Source organism: Notothenia coriiceps, unplaced genomic scaffold (genome assembly GCF_000735185.1).
Source record: "Notothenia coriiceps isolate Sejong01 unplaced genomic scaffold, NC01 NC01_scaffold00038227, whole genome shotgun sequence".
Classification (NCBI taxonomy): domain Eukaryota; kingdom Metazoa; phylum Chordata; class Actinopteri; order Perciformes; family Nototheniidae; genus Notothenia; species Notothenia coriiceps.
Genome location: NW_011370928.1, coordinates 28,447 through 53,835, shown reverse-complemented (window position 1 = coordinate 53,835; position 25,389 = coordinate 28,447). Strand labels below are relative to the sequence as shown.

Genomic DNA, 25,389 nt, shown 5'->3' with positions numbered 1-25,389 from the left:
AGTGTGTGTGTGGTATGTGTGTGTGTCTGTGTGTGGTTTTGGGTGACCCTCTACTTGGCATTCCAGCCATTCCCCTGGTACCTGGGAACTCGTCTGTTCTCCTCCTGCGATGGTATTTTTAGGTCCTGAGAAGCAGCTGTGTGTCTCTGTCTGCTCAGACAGCCCGGCCGTCTGTTGACTCAGAAATGTGAGGCTCAAGAAACGACACGGTGTATTAGTAGCAGTGCTGCATCATTCAGGCTCTTTTAAGGATCATGAAGATTGAAGTGAACACAGGTGTATGTTTGTGTGATTATGATGATGATGGGGTGTGAGGTGTCGTATTAAATGTGTTAAATCTGCTTTGCTGCAAAGTAGGTAACTTTTCTCTGAATAAAAACCCAACGCTGTGGTTTTTTCTCATTGCTCAACAAATGTAGAGCAAACCGGGAGTTAATTTCCCGAGCAGCAGCATGTGCAGTAATTGAACCTTGTCAGCAAAAAAACAAAAAAATGTTGTATTGGGGTTCATTAAAGCCGTTATTAAAAGCAATCGTGGCCGCAGCTAACAGTTCTTTTCATCATCAATGTATTACGTTTATTATTTTTCTAAAATAATCTAATAATTGGGTGATCTTTAAAATGCCCGGAATATTGGGAAAAATGTCCATCCCAGTTCCTGAAAGACCAAGTGATGTCCGTGAATGATAAGTTAAAAAATTCAAAGATACCCAAATGCTCTAAGTCAAATGCTCTTATGAATGGAAGAAGAGACACAATTGGTCCCTTTTTAGTTTTGTGATGTTTATCACAACAACACTTTTTAATATTAGCATGGATACAAAGTGATCATGTTGACACAGTACTGAATAAATACTATGGATAACTCCACCATTGGAAATCTTTCTTAATGTTTAAATCAGTCGTACATGACCAGCGTCAATTTATAAACAAATGTTGTACTTTTGTAGAAATACTAATGAGAACAATGTACTGTTGTAATCGTAAAGGCCATCTTTTTGTCCGTTTTTTAAGGGTTCCTACATAGATGCACTTTCTTCTTCCAACCATTTTTCCACTTGACAATGTCTCTGTTTGTGTTATTTTGTCTTTCAACGCAAGGCGCTGCGAGGCAGAGATCTGAGGCTGAACGGACACCAGTCTCTTTAATTTTCTAATGTTGGTCTGATGTTCCTCGTGTGGGTGCTAACAGACGGTGTGTTTGTTTTCTTTCTATCTTGGCAGGGGGAGAAAAATGCCGGCTTTGACGTGCTCTACCACAACATGAAGCACGGCCAGCTGGCAACCAAGGAGCTTGCCGACTTTGTCCGTGAGGGGTATGTTTTTGTGTATTTGTGAATATGCGTGTGGGAGGTGGTGTTAGTGACGGGGCTCGGGTGGAGAAATTCTTCCTTCTTGACTCTGTACTTGAAAGGAAAGATGAGGGACTGTGCAAATGTTGGGAGAAATACAGAGATTAAATGTATTTTGGAGAAACTTGAACAAGTCGTTCTTTGTGAAAAACAAACCACTTCAATCGTCCCTCTGCGCTCTGACCTCTGACCCCTGTCCTCACTACTGTGCTACTTTTGAAGAGCACTATCTCTCAAACACTGACACATTCAAGCCTTACAGGTTGGATTATCTGCCAGCTTCAGAGGTTTATTTTCTATTTTCCATTGCAACTAATCATGTTGATCAGTCCCCAAATTAAAAACATGGCCTTTTTTACTTTAAGGTTTAACAGTAAAACAGAGGGCTTGGAGAAAACAACCAACAACTTTTTTTATCTTTTTTATTTCTACTTGTGTGCAATGCCTTGTTTTGTTTTTTATGCTGCTGCGATACAAAAATGTCCCAATTTGGGATCAATAAAGTACCTCTTATCCTCTTATCCTTAAAATAGCCAATTTACTAGCTCTGTAAATCAAACCAATATGGATAGAAATAAAAATGGTCTAGAAATACATCATAAATATGTCAATCCTTACATTTTGCTGTTAGCTTTTGCCCCAGTTTTTAGTGTGACATCATGTATGCTGCCTCAGGTGCATACTACAGACGCTTTTACAATACTTTTAAAAGAGTTGCCTGCAGACTCTTAAAAGTCATACGTACACATATTTTGAAAGTAACACATTAAGCTTACATTAGCTGAGTTAGCTGGGCTTGCTATCTGAGAAATCTGCTGGCAAGAACCCATTGTTTTAAAAATCACTAAGAGTTTCAAGTTATAATCTGCCACTGTTATCATTATATAATGCTGAGCGAGAACTGACAACTCAACCAGCAATACCTACGGGGGGGGGGGGCAGTCAATCTACTAATTAAACTGGTCCCCTCAAAGTGGGTAATTTGTTAAATAAAGTACTCTGTCCTCTAATTAGGAAGTTATCAGTGAGTGAATTGAGGGTCGTAATGAGCTTCCCACAGGAGTTTGTGGAAGCTAACAGACTGCTCTATGAGACCAGGGGAATGATCCTGACCCTGATTCAGAGCGCCTGCTCACATTCCTCGCCTTGAAATTCACTTATCTGCTCGGACAGCAGAAGACAACAAATCACCAGTGAGGAAATGAAGTAGGGCCAGTGTACTGCGTTATCCCACAGGACGGAGGAAAGGCAATTGTTTTGATACATTCCCTCCATCTTTCTCTTTCACCACTTGTCTTACAGGTCATTTTGATATAGGACACCATATGAAACACTCAGCTAAAGTACCACAACGAGGGCAACCACATTGTCAAGGCTTCACATGTACTGCATGTTATATAGACTACATTCACTCTGGTATTATGTTTATTTATAAGGTTTTGCTGCTTCTTGATGGGGGGGACCAATAATGTTCGGTGCACAATAGACATGAGGCTCCAAGTAATGTTGAAACAATTATATTTATCAATCAGTGCTCCAAAACTAAATAAATCGTTAACTACAGTATCATGATAATCGATGAATTATTCTAGTTACAGCTTTTGTCTTCCTTTTTAATAATACATTTGTTCTATTTTCAGACAATTTCTAATGAATAAATAAAGGTAATATATCTACTTGTTAGTTGCAGACCTAAATCAATGAATGGGTCAATGGTGTTGTACCAATAGACCAGTTTAATAACAGATAATGATACTTATCTTAATAAAATCAGCGTGTAGTAAGGTTTTTATCACAGATCAAACTAACTGATCATCTGATTGAGATCACAGCTTTGTCTTTTTAATCCTGCAATTAAAAGATAACTGATTTCTGTCTCACGGGAGCTGCAAGAATAAGTTGTGACCACAGCTTTAGGGTATCGTGTGTTGTGTTTCATTTTGAGTCTTACTTGTCTTGTCAAATTGTCACTCTCTTTTAGCTCTGTTTTTGATCTCTTCCAACTCTTAAGTTACATATTACAATATACTTATTACATACCATATTTAATTTAGTCTTCATTTACATTATTTCATTTCATATTCTGTCCTTGTACATATCCCATATTCATGTATATAGACTTTTTGCACTACTTTTTAATTTTGTATTTTTGTATTTATGTTGGATTGTTGGAAGAGCTCAGGTCATAAGATATTCATTGCCATTTCTACACTGTAGCTGCTGAGCATATGACAATAAAACCTTTGAATCGAATTGAATTTGAATATCTTGCTCTTTAGCTGCTAAATAATCTACTGTGTTCACCAGCTGTTCTCTAACAGAACAGGAAGTGTGCAGTTTCTAGAGCCACAGGTTAAAGTGATAACATTTGCAACAGTTGCTTTTAACACAATATTTACATATATATTACACATTTTAAGTTAGTGTGCAGGTGTTCCTTTCTATATGGACAAATAAAGAATGTATTTACCTGTTTTGATAAGCAACCTGGTCCAACTTGAGTTTCTAACACAATGTCTGCATCCCTAGATCTATAGTCTGTTTGTTTGTGAATCTCAGGAGCAGGTTGTTGTGATCACCCTCAGGATATTTGGATCAATGCTGCTTCCTTCTTTCTCCTCAGGGTCTACATATGGTTATTACATTCTGTGAAGATAGACTATATTGTCATTGTGTGCCCTTCACTTTCAAAACAAGTCCATTCATCATTTAGATGTGGCTTATTACAACATTTACCCAACTCTGATGGAAATGATTCTTCATCTGGCTGCCTCTTATTGTGGCTGCCCAGAGCTTGGGCCGAACGAAGCTCTAGATAACAGTATAATATATGAGGCCATTAGCAGAGTGAGGAAGTGCTATTTGAGTACATTACTTTCACCAGACTAAAAGGTATTTAGAAGAGTTTAAATCTTAAAGAATACACAAAACATTACTCTTCCTGTCGTGTTACCTGCAATTCTAGTACAGATACACAAAAACATAAAAGCACAGACACACACAAATGGAAACATACAGGTTTTATATAAAAGCTATTGTACCAGTTTCTCCTCTAATAATAATCTGTGTGTTTGTTATTGCAGTACTGCTATTGAGGAGACTTATTCCAAATCTATGAGCAAACTGGCCAAGATGGCCGGCAACGGAAGTCCACTGGGGTGAGTAACACTTTAAAAACTCAATGCATATTCATGCAATTCCTTCAATGCAACTCATCCTTATCCCCTACGGTTAAATTCATACTGTTGGAAAGTGTTCGTTACTGTAATTATACATTTAATGGTCATATGGCTGCATATGAGATATGAATGAGTACCATCTGCATCACCAAATGTTCATACTGTGAAATAATGCCCTCTCCACTATTTAGACTATATGGTTTCATACATACAGTATGTTTTCTATTTTACGACAGGTTTCCTTATACAAAGTCGATGTATATATCTAGTACCGAGTATTTGGATTAAACAACAAATAGAGCCAACTAATTTATTAAAAGGTGATGGCATATAAACCATCAAAGAGCACATTTAGACATCAAAGGCTGATTAATTAATTAAACTGCTCCTGGCTGAATGACGAGAGTCCTGCATAAACACAAACATGTTTTTGACAGCTCAATATGAACGTTTTTGGTAATCGTACTGGAATTAAAATTCAGTTTCAGTGCTCAGTCCACACCCCTCACAATACCGATAAAGAAAACTTTTTAAATGTTAAAACTCTTAATAAATCACACCTCATGAATTTTCCTCCTACTAAATTGGACTCGAAATGTCTTCGCAAATTGCTCAATTTTGATCAAAATAGGCTTAATCGAATTGTTTTTTTTCCTGTTGAAACATTTGTTTTCTAAGTCATGTTGTATGACCGCGTGCAGTTGTAGTTGTATCATAATGTTGAAACATTTGTATTGTATGAGCAAAAATACATGTAAGGATACTTCTGATTGAGGGAAGCAGTTCTCTTGTAACCAGAGGCACTTAATCTTAAAGGTGACCTATCATGTAAAATGCACTTTTGTACGTCTTTTATACATGAATATGTGTCCCCGGTGTTCCAGGGAACTCACCAAGTGTCAGAAAACACAACCCTCTCTATTTTCCTCCATACCCAAATCTCTAAAAAAAGGGGCTGCAACGGATCTGATACAGACTGATCCAGATTTGAACACTTCTGTGACGTCACAGAAGTGACGCTACGGCTATTGGGCCAACTCCACCAATCAGGAGGAGACAGCCACGGACATTGCCGTTCGAAAGCGCTGGAGACGCTGTAGTACATATGCCAGGCCTGTAGATGGTGCTGTTCTCACAGAATCAGCCCATGCAAAGACAGTGTTAAATTGAGCGAAATGAGGAATGGCTAAAATGCATGATCTGTTTGGTATTTTGAAAAATAAAAAGTATAAATATGCCTTATATAGGTATGGTCCTACACTATATTATTCAAATATAGCATGATAGGTCCACTTTAAATGAAGAGAGTTTTGACCTAGCAGTGTCATTGATGCTTCTGTACATTTTTCCTAGGACTTTTGCTCCCATGTGGGATGTGTTCAGGGTCTCTTCAGACAAACTGGCCCTCTGCCACCTCGAGCTGATGAAGAAGATGAATGATCTCATCCGGGACATCAACAAGTACGGAGATGAGCAGGTCAAAATTCACCGCAAGGTATGGGCCTGGGATAGCTTGACACTATCCTGAAAACTGGATGATTTTCTTCTTTGTGCCTGTGTGTGTTTCTGTGAAGATAGACTATATTTTGTCATTGTGTGCCCTTCATCGAGCCTCCCTCATCCTGATCTAATTAATCGAACAGAAAATCTCATTACCGTCTCCTCCCTTCACAGTAATTGCTGTATATTCCCAAAAGTACAATGATGATATGTACAGGATGTCCATTTGTTTTGTTTTGTGTGTGCGTGTGTGTGCCAACCAGACAAAGGAGGAGATGGTGGGGACAGTGGAGGCGGTGCAGGCGCTGCAGGTTCAGAGCGGCCACCTTCAGAAATCAAAGGAGGGTTACCACGCCAAGTGTTTGGAGCTGGACCGGCTCAGGAAGGAGGGAGCTCCACAGAAAGAACAGGAGAAAGTTAGCCATCACTCTATATTTTCAGATTTCTAACGGTATAGAAGTGTCCTTTAGAGGAAGGTTAAAGGGTTGGTTGAAAAAATAAAAATTATCTCACTAACTTGTGTCAAGAGACATGCAGTTATTTTGGGTTGTATTGGTTTAGGTCTTAAAAATAGCAGGCTCTGATTTTCCGCAACCTCCCGGTGCAATGAAAGTGATTTGAAAACAAGTTAACAGCAGCAACTCTAAGCCTGTGGCAGTTACACGGGATAATTATCAGACTTAAAAGTCTAAGAATAGAATTGTGAGGAATCACCATGCTTACTGTTCTTTATTTTGTGTTCAAATCAGCTAAAGGATGTGCCCAGATGAAGGAAAGCTGTTTTGCACTCTGTACTATAACAGTGTTTTGACGCTCAGGTGTGGTATCTTTAGTCTTTGTGAAGCAGCAAAAACAAGCACAAACATTTATCCTAATGCAGGAGTGTGAGTTAGTTTACTTTCAGTACTGAGAAATAGTCCCTACTAAATCTTTTGACTCTATTATATTGTAGTTTGGGTGGACCGATTCATTAAACAAAGTGAAAAAAATTCAGATTTTTGGCAGTAATTTAACATCGATCAGAGTATTAAGTGAGTATTCATTTCTCTTGTTGTACCGATGAAACTATGGGAAATAAATGTATATTAAATGTACCATTGGAGCCGTAGTTTGAGCACTCAAGGTTTATTTCAATCTGGCCTGTATTAGTGATTGCTGTTATTTGTTAGTGCAAGCTATGGCCCTGTTATAATTCAAATATTATTCAAAAAAGCCTTGACAAAAGTAGTTTGGCAAAACACTCCCAACTTAAGGTTCTCTTGTAAACTTTTCTGGTGCTCAGTCTACTTATGGTCCTCATTCGTAATAATAATCTATGTTATTGCTTTGGTATGCAAAACCATTTCACTACCAGTATAAGTGAGCTAGTCTTACATTTGATAATTAGAACATTAGGAGATGATGTGACATTGTGTGCATAGTCCAAAAGCTACTCCTCGTGTTCAGTGCATCGATTTTCCTCAGTAGGCTCTGGGACGTCGTGTTATTAGTGTCTGTCTTGTGACCCTAAATCCATCTTACCTTTGTTTTTTGTTTTCCAATTATGAGACAAAAGTTCCTGTTTTATGGCTGTCACTTGTTTTGTTTTTGATGTACAAACTGAATACTGAATGAAGTAGTTAAATGGTGAGGAAGAGATTGTTCTCAGTCACTCACTGAGCTTTTCAGTTTGATGTCAGGTCTGTGAATGAGACTCTTTAGCTAAAGGTTTTCCTCACCCTTTCCTTTCCTTCCTCACTAGGCGGAGCTGAAGTCTAAGAAAGCAGCTGAGTCATTCGGGCTGTGCATCGAAAAGTACAATCGCGTGGGAGGAGAGTTTGAGCAGAAGATGAGCGAGTCTTCGCAGGTCAGCTCTGACACCAGCTGGGCCGGGGGGGCCACTTTTTCTCTCTCTCCCCCCTGCTTTGGTGTTTTGATGTGTTTCTCCGTCTCTCAGGCTTTATCTCTCTTTATCTTCTGACTCACCCTCTCTGTAACCTCTCCCCAACACAAGAACTCCATCTTATCCTTTCATGTATTATCCTAAAATGCCTTCCCAAAAATGGAAACCTCAACCCCCGACTCCTAAACACCCACCCACCTGCACAACGTTCACATCCTGGCCCCCACTCATTACCTTTCATCACTGCCTCCACACTTCCATGGTTACTGCTGCCGTTTCCATGGAAATCCTTAACAAAACCCCAAATGTCTGTTTTACATTTGAAATGATGACTGAAATCCTTGTGAACAATTATCTCTGGAAATAGCTTTGAGGGGGAAGAGTCGGCCGTTAGCGTGAAGGTTTATGTGGTTCCCGCAAGATAACAAGTCAACAGATCAAAGTGGAAGAAAACCTAATTTATAACAAATAACTGAGTTTTTATCAACTAAAAACCTTCTTTTGTTTGGTTCATTCGGTCCAGAAACTCATTCACTGGACATATTGGCAACGTGGAACCACATAGGGAACTCAAATGCTGACTGAACACAAGTTATGCTTTAAGACTTAAACTACAGACCAGTCTGAAATATATCTGTTAAATTGGCCACTAGAGACCTGGCACATGGCAGATGGAAATAAAGTACCCTGCTGAAGGCTGAACTCAGTTGTGAGGAGTGGGAGGGGAATGTTTTATGTTCGCTCTCTACCCACTTAATTGGAGAAAATAAACTGGCAAAGCTCACTGTTCACAAACTCACTTCTCAAACAAAAGCCAATAGCACTATATCAAGGCAATTGCCCTGAACCAGACAGCGACAAATGAGCTGGCTGAATTAAAAGCAGGATCAAACCTAAATAGTAAATCCTCTCAAATGATCACTGGTTTACCGACCTGGCAACCCAGGCCCTCTCCTGCTGGCTGCCTCTGCAGCGGCTCCTGATGGAGCATATCTCCTTGGGAAGATCATTTCACTTATATGTCGAGGTTAGGGATTTGATTTTGTTTCTTCTCTTACTATACTATACCTCTCTCTAAGAGAAGTTAGAACCTTTCCTTTTTGGGTTTTTATCTGGAGACATAAACATAAATTTAAAAAAAAATGTGCCAACTCTCATTATAATAACAAAAAAGTTTGGTTTCTTTGTTTTTTTTTGTAAAGAAAATGTCTCAAATTAATCTTTTTAGAAATTAAGCCAAAACCGCTGGGTTTTAAAGTAGAAGTCAGTTAAGCTTTGATTTTATAGGGTTGGTCTTTGAAAGGATTTAATCAACAATGGATTATTAGGGTTTCACATTGTAACCACTTTTTCTTGTTTTTCTTATCTATGTGTGTGTTTGTAGAAGTTTCAGGAAATCGAGGAGGCCCACCTGCGACAGATGAAACAGCTGATCAAAGCTTACTCTCACTCCATAGAAGACACCCATGTTCAAGTGGGACAGGTATGTTCAACCTGAGCCTGTGGGCATCCAGTCAGACGAAGGTTGGCAAAAGGTGCCCCCTAAACCCCCTCTTTGTTTAATTTCTTAGTCTTGTGATGTACCATGATTATAATATTTGATAACATAAATAGAAGTATAGACTACTATTGCTGTTTGACATACCTGCAGACTTCACCAGATACATTTAAACAAAGGTCTGTCCTAAAGCATGTATGTATACTTTTTATTTTCTTACTTTTTTTAAATACATGGGATAGCATCCACCTGATCATGTTAGAATGTAGGACTAATGAGTAGCCATCATGTACCAGCATCACCTTCCTTTACTTTCCTCTAGTAACTTTTGCAGGAGTGTTTATTTAAAGCTCAGTGGGATAACAGGCACAGCAATGGCATTTGCAATTGTAGTTTTTTTCTTAATAATATTTACTTTAAATCTCATCATCACACAAGGTTTGAATAACCAAAACAATATTTTCATTGCACCATTGTTAATATTACAAGCTTGTTTTAGTACCAAATAAGAATAATTATTGTTCTGCTCTGTTACAGGTCCATGAGGAGTTCAAGCAGAATGTGGAAAACATCGGCATTGATAACCTTATCCAGAAATGTGCGGAGCAGAAGGGCACGGGCAAAGACAGGCCAGGTACAGTTCAGCTCACCAGCTGGCTCATTTCTAGTAGGAGTGAAATAAACAGTAAAACTTCCCCAGCTTACATAACAATTAAAATATGAAAACACCCACAATCAAAACAGCGTTGTGGAGATGGATTCATTCATAGTGAAAACACAACAGTGATTAAGTGTTTACGTGTGTTTGTTTGAATGTTTTTATCCTTGTCAAACTGCCTGTCTCCTGCAGCTCTGGTTAGTTTTGAGGAGTACATGACAGCTTTGGCCCCAGAAGGTGGGAAGAAGAGTCGAGCAAAAGCTTTCAGGATCCCCGGCCTCAGCAAGAGGGACAAGGAGCCGGACTCCACGTGAGTGTGCACAAACACAGAGAAACAAACGTGCTGTGCTCCACAGGCTCTGATCTTCTTGAAATGAATCTTAGTCTTCCTTTTTTAGCTGCTGCCTTCAGTCTGACTTCCTATTAAATGCTTGTATGTGTTGTGTTTGTATTTGCAGTGACTCCGCAGTGCCAGAGACACCAGTGAGTATCAGATATAACACACATCCACACACTGCAGCTCCAAAGCCACTCACTTAATTATCAGTCCCGTCCGACTCCTAAATCTGCAGTTCCCTGGAGAGTAATGTGATTTAGAGCGTGTGTGTGTGTGTGTGTGTGTGTGTGTGTGTGTGTGTGTGTGTGTGAAGAAAGTAGGCAGGAATCATGTGTGTGATAATTACGTGACTGATGGTGTAAGGTTTCCCAGGTTTATTCCGGTGCTTCTGAGAAGAGGTTTCTGAGATACTTGGCAGCCAAAGTGGAAGTGCGTAACTGCATATGACAGTGTGTGTGTGTGCTCTCATCTAACAGCCTGATGTGGAAAAGAGTAAACATCAGATCACAGAGTCATTGCTGCAGCTATTCGACTCTTCCAAGGGCATAATGTTTCTGAGTATAGTGTGACGCTCACTGGTAGTAAAAGCAGAGGTCACTTTAAAACATGTTGCATAAGAGTATACATGAAGCAACACAAGTCCATTCAGCTTCCAGATTTCACATTGTAATAGTTATTATTTAAAGAAAAAGTCTGAAAAATTACTTTTAATACTGTTAATGACTTATTTTATAATAACAATTCTCCCAGGAAACTAGCTCGTCTGCAGTCTTGAAATCATAATATTGTTTAAATCTTTCAAATGGGCGTTTAGAAAGACACGTTGACAGCCTGTATTACTCAAAGCTGCATTTATTGATTTCTGACCACTAGGGGCAGAATAACCATAACAAAATACTCCAACCAACACGATTGACATACTGTATGAACACCTTGTAAATGTGTTAATAGCAATGTCATGTATAAAGTCGTATTCCTGTTTATTAGATTAACATTCAATGATAAGAAAGTCAATTATATTCACATTTGTTTTTGGTTCGATAGTACCAACTCCTGAGCTAAGTATCCGTCTCTTTAGCAGCTAACTGCTACAATAGTTTAAGCAAGTAGTAACTTTGTCTCTCTGCTGTTCCTGGTAAACAGGATGGGTAGATTGAAATACTTTATTTTGCTGAAAACAGCTGCCTTTTTGCATTAATAGTGAACCAAAACCGTGAAGTTGTTTGTTCGACAACTTAATAATGAGCTGCCCCTCACAAAAAGCTCCGTGAAGCCGAGGGGAGCTGCTCAATCCGGGGCTAATTCTCTGTAGGCTCCTCACATCAAGCCCTTTTACGTTGTTTTTAAATCTTACAACATTTTAATATAAATATAAAGTACTGATGCCTTAAATCTAATGTGAGTCTTACTACTCTAATCCCAGAACTATTCTATTCTGTTAGTATTGTTCGTTGTGTTCATACATCGGATCTTCTATCACTTTTATCTGATAAAAAGTATATAAATGGGTACAGTTATACTTTACCTACTGCGATCTGTAGACTGAAATCTGATCTAATCAGACACCATCTGTATATGTTCACACTCAGTCTAAGAATAGCTGCTCTTACGTTGGCTGGATTGTAAATAAGGCCTCCCTCATGTCTTATTTTGAAGATCATGTGACCACAGCTGACATCTTTCCAGACATCTCGACCCTAAGAAATTGTTTCAAATTCAACTGAAAGCAGACCTGCAGCTGCTGTAATTACACTTGTAGGAGTGACCCACTGACTCACACCTTCAGCATTTTTAGGGTCTGTTGACCCTCTCACACTCTCACAGAAGGCTCTCAGTGGTACATGTAGGCAGCAGTTACACAGTATGACAAAGCACTTCTGTGTGTCCGATATGTGCCTGAAGTGCCATTTGTCTGCCTGTTGCTGACCCAGCTGGTGTCTGACCCCCTCTCTTTCTCGTGTGTGTGTGTGTGTGTGTGTGTGTGTGTGTGTGTGTGTGTGTGTGTGTGTGTAGAATTCACCCCTGGAAGTAGACGACGAGGGATTTGTCATCCGAGCTGACAGCACACACAATGATATCCTTTTTTCTGCTCACAGACAAGAATATTCATCATATCATATTAACACTTTTCAAAAACAAGGTTGCTCCTGGGCAAAGATTCACCAAGACACTGGAGTTTGTTAAATAAATGAATATCATTCTTAAAAAATAGATATGTTTGAACTACATTTTAGTCTCTTCTTTTTTCATCAAGAAAATTGCGGGTTGATATCGTCAGAGTTGGTTTTTTAATGATGTTGGTGCCATCTTGTAATCATCTAAGTCTTAGGAAAAAAAACTAAATATTTCCCTTTTTTCAATGAAATGAACACCACTATAAACAGGTTACATATTTGTGGTGAAATAAAAAAACAATGATGCTTGTACATGTTTAGAAAGAGCTGATTTATAATCCACGCATTGTTGCTGTTAGAATTTCACCATGAAAAATCTATCTGATAAAATACTTTTTATATCAGTGCTTTCTTCTTTTTCTAAAAACAACATGAGCTTACTTTCAATTCCCTTCTGTTTGAAACATATTTCAAAGTCCATAAAGCCATCTAAATGATTTCACAAACTTGAGTCCCTCACATGACGGAGGCAGTTTGCACCAAATAAAACCTTGTTATTCTGCTGAAGACTCTTAACAGACCCCTCACTAAGATGGAGGCGTTTATGTGTAGTGTGCAATCAGGAGGTCGGTGGGCGAGAGGCGGGTTCCGCCAATTTGTTCACGCAAGCGACCACGTTCACCGCCTCATTAAGTGCAGAGCTCTAGACAATTACAAAGGTCAACACTCTGTTTGTTGCAGCAAATCACTAAGTGCTCCCCCCTTGTTTAATACAGACAGGGAAACGCCTGCATGGGAAACGCATGAATTGTTCTCTTCCCTCCGGACCTGGTTCATTTATCAGTAGCAACCCTCAGCGCTCCAAAATACAGACTCTTACTGACTTCTCCCCTTCGGGGCCCCGCCTGCTCAGAACACATGGTTTTTGTTTGTCATACAGCCTCCTGCTGCATTATGCCCTTTGTCTGAATCTTCTAAATAACACGAGCCAAAAACACTTCACAGGATGTGATGCAACAGAGGGCAGTCCAGAGAAAGAGGAAGAGGGGGGTGAGTTTCGTTGGGGGAGATGGTGCAGCAGGAAGTGGCGGTTGGCAGGTGTGTGGCTCTGCAGTCTTCTCCTCCATCACACTCTGCAGAGCTTCTGCCTATACTTGTGTTTTGCATAATGTTCGTGTTGCACTGCACTCTGCTCGGCTGCCTGCTTCACCCTGATTTAATCAATCTCACAATGAACTTCGCTCTTGAAGGAAGTCACAGCTGTGTCCAAATATAAGTAGACAGTGGTATTAGTTATATTTTTTAGCAGAGTTCTCAGAGAGTAATCAATTCAGCTGAAGCCTTATTTACAGTATTTTACCATTTGTTAGGCTCTGCTTCTCTACAGAAAAAAAAACTCTTAATCTAAATGTCGGTACGAATTTAATTCATTTTTTGCTTTGCATTCTGTTTTGAAAATTGAGACAAAACAATCCTACACTGAAAAAACTGAACTGTTGACTTTAATTAAATGTATTATGTCAACTGTATTAGGTTAGTTGAAAGCAATAATATTAAGTTTAAATAACAAATACTAGGTTCAACTTAATAGTGTTGCTTTAAACTAACCTAATACAGTTGTGTGAAATCTGTTGACATAATACATTTAATTAAAGTCAATGTTTAATTTTGTCATTGTACAGTACAGTACAGTACAGTAACGTAAGCCAAAAAGGACCTTTCTTTGTGCCATAACTCTTGCATTTCTTGATTAGCTCTAGCCAATCAACATCAGTTCTCCCTCCCTGTTTACACCCTTGACCTTCCTCTCTCTGTACGCTGCTCTGAGGACAAGGGGAACAACTTTTACTCCAGTGACTCAGACTTCGATGACGAGGAACCCAAAAAGTTCCACATCCAGATCAGACCGGTCACCAGCAGCGGTCGCAGTAACACCGCCGCCACGGAGAAAGAGCTGAAGGCCACCGTGGGCTCGCTCACCCTGCCGCCCAACAGAGGCGCCCGGCAGCAGGTCGCGATAGTTTAGATGTTTCTGTCACGTTCTGTGTGTTTGTCAGGAGCCCTCTAAAGACTAGAACATTTTTCCCAAGATGCAGGAATCTTAAATTAAGTGAAGAATATTGTTAACGCAGCTTTCCCTTAATCACCTATTCCCTGAGCTAGACCCATTTCCTAAAAGAGTCTTGGATATAGCTAAGTATATTTATCTTACAAGAAACTATTAGAAACACGTCACTTTTCCACTGGGTGACGTGTTCCTTTATTACGATGAACATGAGAGCTGTAGATTATTTTATAGCTTTGCTGCTGTAGATACTCGTTAAATCCCCAAAAACACATTACTTCGCAGCGGGAAAAAATATTCCTTTTTGACAAGCTCACATCTTAAGTTTCCTGCTGTTTTAGGTTCAGACAGTACTGCAATTAATTCATTTATTGTTGTTTTGAGAATTTTAAAAGAAAAAGTATTTTTTTTAATAAACAGTTTAAGAACAATATAGCATAACACAATCCATTTCTTCTACATGAGTCCTCTGTATTGACCAAATATTTCCTCACTTTTGAATTTCAGGTGACAGTGAAGCGTCAACTCTCCAGTAAGTTCAATTAAATGTGTCCACATGTCTTTGTTTGTGGAGAAGTTTTCGTTGTTACTGTGCAAAAACATTCTAAGTCTAACATTGAAGTTATAACACAGACTTCTGAAAGCTAATGTTTCTCTGCAGGAAACTCAAGTACTGCAGGACTTCGCTCAGAAGAGGGCGAAGGTGCCTCCCACAGGGGTGAGTCGGATTTCAGTCTCTCATTTTTCTTTATCTATCAATTTTAACGATCTGTCAACCTTTTCTTACTATGTCTTTGTGTATAAACCTGAAGCAATGAGTACATTTTGTTTATTTACATTTTAATTAGGTAAAGAGACACTAGACAAATCAGAACTATACACATTGGATGAAAAGAATAACAACACAGGCCATAACCAACAAAAAACAATATAATACTATTGTGTGGACATAAAACCGTTTTTTAATATATATTCTGATGTTCTATTGACCAAAAGATTAACTGATTATCAATAACATCATTACAGATTTCAATGTAATTAAGAATAAACTAATTTTCAGACAGAACCACATCTGTAGGACTGAAATGAGTAGCAGCATCTCTCTACCTCCAGCCAGTTCAGCCCCATGTTGCCCTCTACACAGCACAGCCAGCCTCCATTAGTCACACCGGCTCTGCTCGTGCTCCACAGCGTGTTTTATCACAGAGACGATCGTTAGTGGCAGAAGGTTAGGCTGAAGGTTTCTCAGCAGCAGGGAGTCTCTCTATAAAGTCAGGAGGCAGCAGGATTAATGATTAGTTTCTGATTAAAGCGGGTCTCTGCAGCGGCCGCAGCTCAGTGAGACCTGGCTAATTGCTGGTATTTATCACAGAGGAGGTAATGACTGATGGGTTTTCCCCACGTCTCGTCCTATCTCAGTCGATGTCTGCCTCCCATCAGCGCTGTGACGAAGAACACTGCGCTTCTGATCAGTCCTGATGAGGGAGCGTGCTCTGCAGTCAGTCACTGTGTGTGTGTGTGTGTGTGTGTGTGTGTGTGTGTGTGTGTGTGTGTGTGTGTGTGTGTGTGTGTGTGTGTGTGTGTGTGTGTGTGTGTGTGTGTGTGTGTGTGTGTGTGTGTGTGTGGTGTAGTCGTGTCGTAGTCGTGTAGTGGTACGTACGTGTACGTACGTGTACGTAGTACGTACGTATGTGTGTGTGTGTGTGTGTGTGTGTGTGTGTGTGTGTGTGTGTGTGTGTGTGTGTGTGTGTGTGTGTGTGTGTGTGTGTGTGTGTGTGTGTGTGTGTGGTCTCGTTACAGATGGAGAGCAGGAAGGCCTCCGCAAGTCCACCTCCAGTCCGGATCACAACAGGTGAGAGGGCTCTGCTCTTCATATCTGTCAGAGGGGAGACTCATTTGGAGGTTCATTAACTTCATCCGTGGCCTCAACAGCTGCATGAAGCTCTTCAGATTTCCTTCTCACAGTCTTTCAACAATCACTCTCTTTTTATTGTATAATCTTTTAATTTCAATCTAAAATAAAAAAATATCAGACGACCCTTGCAAAAGATATATTATGTGGTCCAAAGCCTTAACATTGTACCTATATGTGTGTGTGGTCTTAATGTATTTTAATAACAGACTCTACTGTACAGGCGCATGAAACCTAGCTGCAAAAATGTAGCTCCCCCCCAGCTACGATAGCATTAGTAAATTACTGATAAGGTCTGACTTGAAGTAAGCAGTCCAGTTCATCCAAAAGCTCCCTCAATCCCTCCTCTGCCCTCTTTCGATTGTCTTCTTTGTTTCCTTTTTGTTTCTTTACCAGGCTGAGTTCTACACCGCTGAGTTCAGACAGTCTGTTCGGACCGCCGCTGGAATCTGCCTTCAAGTCCAAAAGCTTTGATGGTCGGGATCAACTCAGAGAGCAGAGCGCCTTCGGTGCCTCTGAATGTAAGAAACCTGTTAAATATATGAATATAAATATTGTATTTCACTTTAATACCATGTTGGTCCAAATAGAAGACAATCTATCATCAGCACTATGAATATGTAAATGTGAACTCCCTCAACACAACCCCGACTTTGATTTATTATTTGTTTTATTTCCTTTATTATTTTGTACTAAAAGTTACATTGATGACATTAATATGAGTCCTTTGTTTCCCTTTGGTATTTTTCTGACATGTGTTTACTTCTTTTGTTTCAGACGCTGCCTTCTCCTCCGACTCCTCCTCTCCAGAGAACGTTGAAGACTCCGGCCTGGACTCGCCTTCCCATCAGCCTCTTGGGCCCTCCCCAGAGCCGGTGGGCTGGGCGGCTTGGCCTCCTGTGTCCCAGAGTAAAGAGCCGACTCAAACCCTGGAGCGACCTGCAGACCCTTTCCTCTCTGCGTTCCGGGACCCCTCCCCAGGTCGCAGTCCTCGCCCTCAAGACGCCCCTGCCAGCGCCTGGTCCGTCGCCTCGTCTCGTCCCTCTCGGGCCCCCCGAGACAAGGACCCCTCCTCCATTCGGTTCCCTGCGTTCCCCCAGACCCTCCCCCTGCCTGAGGTGGAGTTGTCTGTGTGGAACTGTAAACACATCCCCGCCGAGGACCCCTTCCTCGCTGCGTTTGAGAGGAGCGTCACCCAGGAGACTGTGAACCTGTCTGACGCATGGTCGCGCCCACCGCCCCGCCCAGCGCAGGAGGGGAGGGGGCTGGAGGGGAGGGGGGTGGAGCTGCGAGGGGACTCATTCTCAAACGCCGACACCAAGACACTCCCTGCCCCTTCCTCCTCCTCTTCATCCTCCTCCAATCGTAAAAACAGAGACAGGAAACGGGACCAGAGCCTCCCGCCTCCCGTTACTTCTGATGACCCCTTTGCCATCACGATGATTGGCAGCCCGACGCACCAATCGACGCTGGCTGCTGCAGAGGCCGGGCTGATCCCTCCACACAGCAGCAGGGGGGGGGCTGGGGGGGGCTCCACCAACAACAGCAACAGGCTGGTACTCGATGTTAATTCAAGTTCTCTGCCTACGGCTCAGCCCAAGAAAGAGCTGATGCACTGGAACTCCGTCCACAACCCGTTCAGTGAGAGTGTCTCTGGAGGGCTGAGCGGCTCCAAAACACTGGAGGGAGGGAAAGGAGAGGGAGCAGGGGAAAGGAGGAAACATCGATCACCAGACAGCGAGCCACGCAGGAACGCCCCCCCACTCACCAGGCACTCAGGACCCCAGGAGGATCTGTGTTTCTCCACAGACAAAGATCAGGACTGCCTGGACCTGAACACTCAGATAACGTGCAGTATCATTCCACACAAGGGTACTAATTTCTTTTACACTATTATTGTTTGGCAGCATGTCGATCTTCACATCATTTCAGGATTAGAGTAGACACTTGGTGGTGTCAAAACTACGAAAACATTAGAATGGCATCCACAGTGCTTGTGCCATGGCCTCCACAAATGCAAAATCTTGCAGTGGAAACAAAAGTCAAACTTCATTTGTGTAATCCCCAGTGAGTCAGATACACTCAGAAATCCAATATGTTTTTCACTTGACCCATGCTTCGCGTTTATACCAAGTTTGAAGAAAATTCCGAGCAGGAGTTGTTCTGTTATCCTGCAGACCGACTAACATGCCAAGCTGAAATATGACCTCCATGGCACAGGCAATAAAAACAAGGTAAATACAAAAGTGAAATACTCAGCAATATAATTCAATGAAAGGAAAAGCAATCACAAGAGGTTCGAAGCTATGATTGAAGTGTACCAACAGGAAAGTAACTTATTATCTAAAATAGAGTTATTGCATTCAATCTCTACCTGTTTTTGGCAAAGCTCTGTACAAATGAGGTCCAATCCAACAGAGACATAGAGAGACAGAGACATGAAGATCAGGACGATGCTGCCTCACCTGACACTAACAACACAAGACTGCAGTGCACTCAATTCAATACACTTTGTGATATAATATAGTGCTTGATCTACCCTATACCACTATCTACCACACCCTTCTGAAACCAAACCTTCTTAAAGGAAGATACCTTTTCCTTAACAGTGAAAATCCTTTTTTTTTACGCAATACCTCAGTTTCATTTTGATTTCTAACAAAAGCACAACAGTCTTTTTAATTAGTCGACAAGAAGCTTGATCTCTCCATCAGGGCGCGCCTGCTCAGCTGTTTATAAAGGGCTTAGTCAGATAAACCTCTGTTTGTTGATTTTATAAGCAGCCATTTCTGATGTTAGAATGATGCATGTTTCCTGCCTGATGACAACAAATATGATCTATTTACCATGCTGCTTTTAGAGTGGGCACCAGATTAGTAAATTCATTAGTAAATCAAGTTTCAAACAAAAATTCACGTCAAATCATCTCAATTCAAACAAGACATCCCTCTTAAAGTAGCAGTGAAGCAGGATTGTTTTTGCTGTTCTTTTTCAACAGAGATGAACATATCATCATGACATCAGACACCAGCAGGATGCTAAATCCTAAATGAATCCAAAACAAATCAAATGTTGTTTTTGGTGCCAGCTGGTGTTGGCAGCGCGTCGTTCAGCTCGTCTCAGGCTGTTGTGAACACCACACCACTTGTAATGGTGTTTAACGTGTGATTTGAAAATTGGCTTTTTGTGACTTTGTGTGTGTGTGTGTAAGGGTCCAAGCTGAACTTCCGACAGGACAGTGAAGGGGTCTCAGCGGCCCCTCCTCGAGCGGCCCGGGCCAAGAGGACTTCAGGCCGGCTCAGCGGCTGTGAGAGAGTGAGATATTTATTCATATTCTCTTCATATAATGTTGTGGTTTCTTTATTACAACTTGACTTAATTACAAGACTCATTGAATTATAACTTTACCCCTTAAATTATGTTCATTCTCAACACAATTAGAGACATGACATGGCAGCAGAGGGCAAACTGAAACCTTACTGAGTCAAAAGAAAACAATACTCCTTATTCAATCCGACCAATACAATGATCTTCTGACCAAACTAATATGACATGATCATTTCTGCCAGTATAACGGCTGTTAAGGAACTTTGGACTCTAACCCCGATTTTTCAAGTGACATTTTTTGTCAACCGGCTCTGAAGGTCAATTGATTTTATTGTTTTTAATAATTTAGGACCTTTTCAAATTGTTTCACATTCCAATTTCTTGATATTTCTAAGAATTAAAGCTCATTGCTCTTTGGTGTAATTGATCAATTATACTATCATTATATCCGTGGCATAAATTGTCCTAAAATCCCAATATGATGATCAATCTGAATCACCCCTGGGTCAGTATTTGGTCTAACAAAAGTACTTATTGGGACAGGCCTAACCTAAATAGCCAATTGTTGTGTTTCAGTCGCGGTCTCTGTGCTCCTCCCCCCTGCCGGAGCCCAGCCCCTCCCTCACCTCCTCCTCCTCCTCCTCCAGCCCCAGTGAGTGGGGCCCTCAGGCCAGGGACATGGACTGGGGGAGTCAGAACCGAGCGCCCAGTCCTGCTCGGGTGGGACAGGCCTCCCCCCTGCCCTTCCAGCACCAGGACCTCCCTCAGAGACAGCGTAAGCCTCGAGTAAAGCTGCTCTACGCGACTGATGTCTGAAAGGAACAGCATGAGTTCTGTTTATGGGAGAAACAGCAAGACATTTACTTTAAGGAACTAAGTCAGAGTTTTAAAAAATAAGCTTATTCCCTTTCTTGACATTATGTAGCTTCAGCCAGGACGCCATTAGCCTAGCTTAGCATAAAGATAAGAGGCAGGGAGAATCAGCTAGCCTGTACGTCCTGAACTTCCTGGGGTACTTTGATTTGACGATTGAACTCTTTGTTTTTTGTACGACTCAAACAAACAAGATGTTACATGTTAGTAAATGAATGAAAAAGGTGTTGGCACGTGGATCTTTTTCTGGTTAAGGCGAGTTTTGCTGTTTTCCTCTGATCTTGTTTATGTATCTCCTAATTGAAGCTTAATATTAACTGTACAAACATCAGAGTGGTATTGAACCTCTTATCTAACTCTTAGCAACAAAGCCATGAAAAGCAATTACACAAATGTCAAATACTCCTTTTTAACGTGACTTATTCATGTAAAACTCACTATATTCAAGGCACTTGTCACATCTGTTCTCCGTAGTGCACCTGTCCCGAGGGCCCAGTCCCATTTCCCTCAGCACACAGGAGGCCTGGCCGGTGGCAGCAGCCATCACAGAATATATCAATGCCTACTTCAAAGGTGGACAGCACAACCGGTCAGTAAGAGGATACTTATTCAATGAAATGACAGAAAAGCCAATCTTAAACATTCACTGCACATAAAGGGGAACTCATGTTGTGTGAGTACAACTGCACATGTTAAAAAGCTGTTCCATCTGATGGCCTGTTTTGAGAAGTGATGTTACCGCCTCTTTAGCTGCTCCTCATCTTGGTTTGGGGCTAAAGGGTTTTAACTAGCATATCACACCCGAAATATCCAAACTCATATCAAACTTTTGCGATTGAGTCTACATTTTATTTGACCCTGTCTGTCCCTATATCGACAAAACTCTAATCTAACATTTTGTACTTTTTGCTAAAGAATTGAAGTCTGATGCTCAATTGAAAGAAAATGTATCAATTGGCTTTTAATGAGTTTGTTTGAGTCCCTTTTGAATGACATTTAAAATGCCAATGTCTGCTTGTTTAGAGAATCAGTTATTAAAGGGGATTCATTTGAATTCTGTTTGTGTGTTCCTTTCTCTCCCCAGCTGTCTGGTGAAGATCACAGGCGACCTGACCATGTCCTTCCCTGCTGGCATTACCAGGATTTTCTCTGCCAACCCCAACGTTCCTGTTCTCAGCTTCAGACTGGTCAACATCTCCAGGATCGATCACTTCCTGCCGAACCAGAAGCTGCTGTACAGGTCAGCGTCCTCCTGCCTGTTGAGACTCTGTTAGTGACTCTGTTAGTGAGTGTAATGAGACGCTCATCGTCCCTCTGTCTCTCCAGCGATCCGTCCCAGAGTGACCCGGACACCCGAGACTTCTGGTTCAACATGCAGGCTCTGCAACTGTACCTGCAGAGGGAGGCCGAGCTCAACCCGCAGGCCTCGTACTACAACGTCGGCCTGCTCAAGTATCAGGTCAGGACTTCAGATGCTCACCCTCCATTTACTCAGATGTTCTGCTTATATGTGCCATTTAATTCAAATGTCTCCCCATCAGTTCCACATCTTAAATGTACAATGGTGGTTATTAACTTCTGAATAATATCCTTATGATCTGAAAGAGGATGAAAATTGAAACCATTCAAGTTCATTTCAATGTCCAGGCTTTTGTTGTCATGTGTACACAGCTACAGTGTAGATATATCAATGAAGATCTTAGGTCACAGGCTCCTCCAACAGTGCAACACAATACAACAGATAAAATAGTTAAAATAGGGCAAGTAAATACAAATAGAATAGAATAGTACAAGGAGAGTCTATATACAAGTAATTGCTATATGATATATTCGATAAATAATTTGTAAGTTGCAAATAGATGAATGTTATGGATGTTCTTTCCAAAGTTCAGATGTTTAACAGTCTTATGTAAAGCTTCATTCACTATTTGTTTATCATTGGACACTGTATTCTCCTTATTTGTTGAAGTTGTTATATTTGTCACCTTTCTACTGTGCTCGGACTAGAGTTTTCTTTTTGTATTGGTTTGCAAATATCAGGATCACTAGATTTGGTTTTAGACCCCATTCCCTTAGTTGACTTGAGACTGACAATCTCCTTTGCCCCCCCAGGTGTCGTCCCAGGACCCGGGCCGGGCCCCGCTCCTGCTCTCTGCAGAGTGTCAGCGCAGCGGCACGGTGACCCGGGTCTCCCTGGACTACCACTGCTGCCCCGCCACGGCCCCCTCCACCCAGCTGGCTGCGGTCCAGGTGCTGCTGCCGCTAGACCACACCGCCACGGACCTGCAGTGCCAGCCCCCCGCCTCCTGGTGAGAGAGGGCAGGGGGTGACGCAGAGCTGTTATCTGTCAGGAGCATTAGCCCATTAGGGGTGTCTGTCCTGTAATTTACTTTATCAATATAATCAACAGAATTATCTGCAATGGAAAAATACAATTAGAAATTAACCATAAAATCATATTATATGAGCCACTCAACCAAGCAGCTTTATCAGTTACAGGTATTTTATTATTCATTTCAGGGCAATTATTTTCTTCGTCATTTATTCTTTTAATTTTTATTTAATAATCGCCTGTTTTATAAAATCAAAATGGTGTTAAAAAATTCCCACCAAGGTGATATTTTCATATGTGTGGTTTTGTTTGACTGTCCATGACCCCAAATAATTATTTTATTATAATATAAAAGAAAAATATAGCAAATCTTCCCAACTCAAACCAGTGAAACTTTGAAATTGTGTTTTTGTCTTTTATCATGTAAACTGGGAATGTATTCAACAACAAAAAAATAGATCTATTTTCTTCTCTAATAAGTGATCAAATACAAAAATAATACAATGAATAATTGATTAGAAAAACAATGTTGGTTGTGGCTCTAACACAAAAGATCACTGGTAGGACATGATTCATCTGAGGCTGCTGATGGACAGGAGAAAGGGCAGACTCAGGATCAGTTCAGGCCTCTCTGACTCTCTGCTCCTCTGCAGGAATGCTGAGGAACGACGGCTGCTGTGGAAACTCCCCAACCTCTCCCCGACCAATCACAGCAAAGGTCAGAGCTGCTCACTTTTTATATCTTTTATTGAACATTGAAGTTTACAAATAAAGTTCTAGAAGCAAGAAGAGAAAAATGTTTCTAGATGCACATACACAAAATACAACACACTCCATGACTTCTAATAGACCGACTGTTTTGTGTCTATCCTCAGCCAGCTTCTTAATAAAATGAGTGCCAGATTTTCTACTTTATTGCCTTCTTGTCAGGTTCACATCTCCACATTGTGTTTGACAAATGTAGAAATAAGAAATGAAATCTCTTCACTCTACATCCTGCTCTTTTCTAAAAGTCTGAAGCTTCTGACAGCAGCTTTAGCTTTTGAACGTGGCAGCTGCTCTGCTCCCCTGACGTCACGGCAAACGTTAACTGTTCCTTTCACTTTTTTTTATCAAATGGATTGTTGATCATCTTTCTTAACTATAATGTTGTACAGAGAAGAGACGGCGTATAAAATAATCTTTCAAGATGGTTGGGTCTTAAATGATATCAAACCTGATCTCAAGGTTTCCTTCACCTGCCTGCATCGTTGTATCAGACTCCAACATTTCTTGATTTATGATGACCTCGATGTGAAGCTGCCGGCTCAGAGACAGAGAAAAATAGTGATAGATGGGAAGTTAAAAACATTTATAGTAAGACTTCTCTGGTTTATGAGCCAACGACAAAGCACTGAAAGGTCACCATAGCTCTGCATGTTACTTCTGATAATACTCATTTCCTTATCACTGTTGAAAGTGCCGCTTTGCAGTCCGGAGTTGTCGAGTCGGTAACTGACTTGGAGAAGACATTTCTCAGCTTAATGTGATGGCTGAAAAGAAGAAGCTCAGTATTTCTTCCTTAAACACATCATTTATGACCTTGAGTGCTTGTGACATTTACAAAGAGGGCAACAGTTGAAAGGGCTAAATGTGCTGGAAAAAGAAAGACAGGACTGAGGACACGGATGTTTTCTTAAACAACATAAAGTCATCCTGTATTTTCCTCTGAGCTGTTGCTTCATTTTGTGTCAAGTGCACAAGGAGCTTATGACCATCATAATAATGAATGTTAATAATATTACAGACTCAAAATAATACAATTCTTGCATGTGATCTTCATCTTGCTGAAAAGTGGTGTTTCTCATGTTCCTGTCTCTCTCTGCCTGTGGGTGGTCCCCCAGGCTCAGGGACCCTGTGTGCCAGCTGGCAGTGCCTGGAGGCCCCCCGCGGCCCCCCACCCAGCCTGGCTGTTCAGTTCGTGGGCTCCGGGGCCTCGCTGGCGGGCCTGGACGTGGAGCTGGTGGGCAGCCGCTACCGCATGTCGCTGGTCAAGAAGAGATTCGCCACAGGTGACTGAACGCACGTTATTTATGAAAAACTATACAATGGCATTTTTTTTATTTGTGGGTTAAGGTTTTATTACATAGTACACGGTCACGTTTTATATTTATAATGACATACTATACCGACACTTTAACATGCTATGACATTTTTTATGAGGTACTATACCAAGATACTTTATATATTTACCTTTTTTATGCAATGACTTTTTCTATATGTATAATATTTTCCTGACATTTAATGAATACTACGCTGACATAAAGTCACTTCTACACTTGTTTAAAAATATTTGTGACCTATTGTACTAAAAATATTCT

At 40.9% G+C, this 25,389-nt stretch overlaps 1 protein-coding gene across 5 annotated transcripts in view; it reads left to right on the top strand.

Moving 5' to 3' along the window:
• The window catches only part of fcho1 (FCH and mu domain containing endocytic adaptor 1), a 48,306-nt gene that overhangs the window by 22,073 nt on the left and 844 nt on the right, over positions 1 to 25,389 (top strand). Inside the window, exons 3-27 of one of the 5 annotated variants that reach the window (XM_010797668.1) lie at positions 1,225 to 1,316; positions 4,436 to 4,510; positions 5,885 to 6,026; positions 6,295 to 6,447; positions 7,773 to 7,877; positions 9,298 to 9,396; positions 9,949 to 10,045; positions 10,262 to 10,379; positions 10,528 to 10,552; positions 10,779 to 10,835; positions 12,420 to 12,480; positions 14,338 to 14,531; positions 15,093 to 15,117; positions 15,247 to 15,303; positions 16,386 to 16,437; positions 16,894 to 17,018; positions 17,275 to 18,369; positions 19,709 to 19,812; positions 20,401 to 20,599; positions 21,172 to 21,286; positions 21,782 to 21,937; positions 22,024 to 22,156; positions 22,810 to 23,006; positions 23,683 to 23,747; positions 24,913 to 25,080. In XM_010797668.1, coding sequence (XP_010795970.1) covers positions 1,225 to 1,316; positions 4,436 to 4,510; positions 5,885 to 6,026; positions 6,295 to 6,447; positions 7,773 to 7,877; positions 9,298 to 9,396; positions 9,949 to 10,045; positions 10,262 to 10,379; positions 10,528 to 10,552; positions 10,779 to 10,835; positions 12,420 to 12,480; positions 14,338 to 14,531; positions 15,093 to 15,117; positions 15,247 to 15,303; positions 16,386 to 16,437; positions 16,894 to 17,018; positions 17,275 to 18,369; positions 19,709 to 19,812; positions 20,401 to 20,599; positions 21,172 to 21,286; positions 21,782 to 21,937; positions 22,024 to 22,156; positions 22,810 to 23,006; positions 23,683 to 23,747; positions 24,913 to 25,080 — 3,709 coding nt within the window. Of the gene's footprint in view, positions 1 to 1,224; positions 1,317 to 4,435; positions 4,511 to 5,884; positions 6,027 to 6,294; positions 6,448 to 7,772; positions 7,878 to 9,297; positions 9,397 to 9,948; positions 10,046 to 10,261; positions 10,380 to 10,527; positions 10,553 to 10,719; positions 10,723 to 10,778; positions 10,836 to 12,419; positions 12,481 to 14,337; positions 14,532 to 15,092; positions 15,118 to 15,246; positions 15,304 to 16,385; positions 16,438 to 16,893; positions 17,019 to 17,274; positions 18,370 to 19,708; positions 19,813 to 20,400; positions 20,600 to 21,171; positions 21,287 to 21,781; positions 21,938 to 22,023; positions 22,157 to 22,809; positions 23,007 to 23,593; positions 23,748 to 24,863; positions 25,081 to 25,389 lie in introns of those variants that run through there. The other 4 variants (XM_010797665.1, XM_010797666.1, XM_010797667.1 and 1 more) reach the window with 4 other exon arrangements.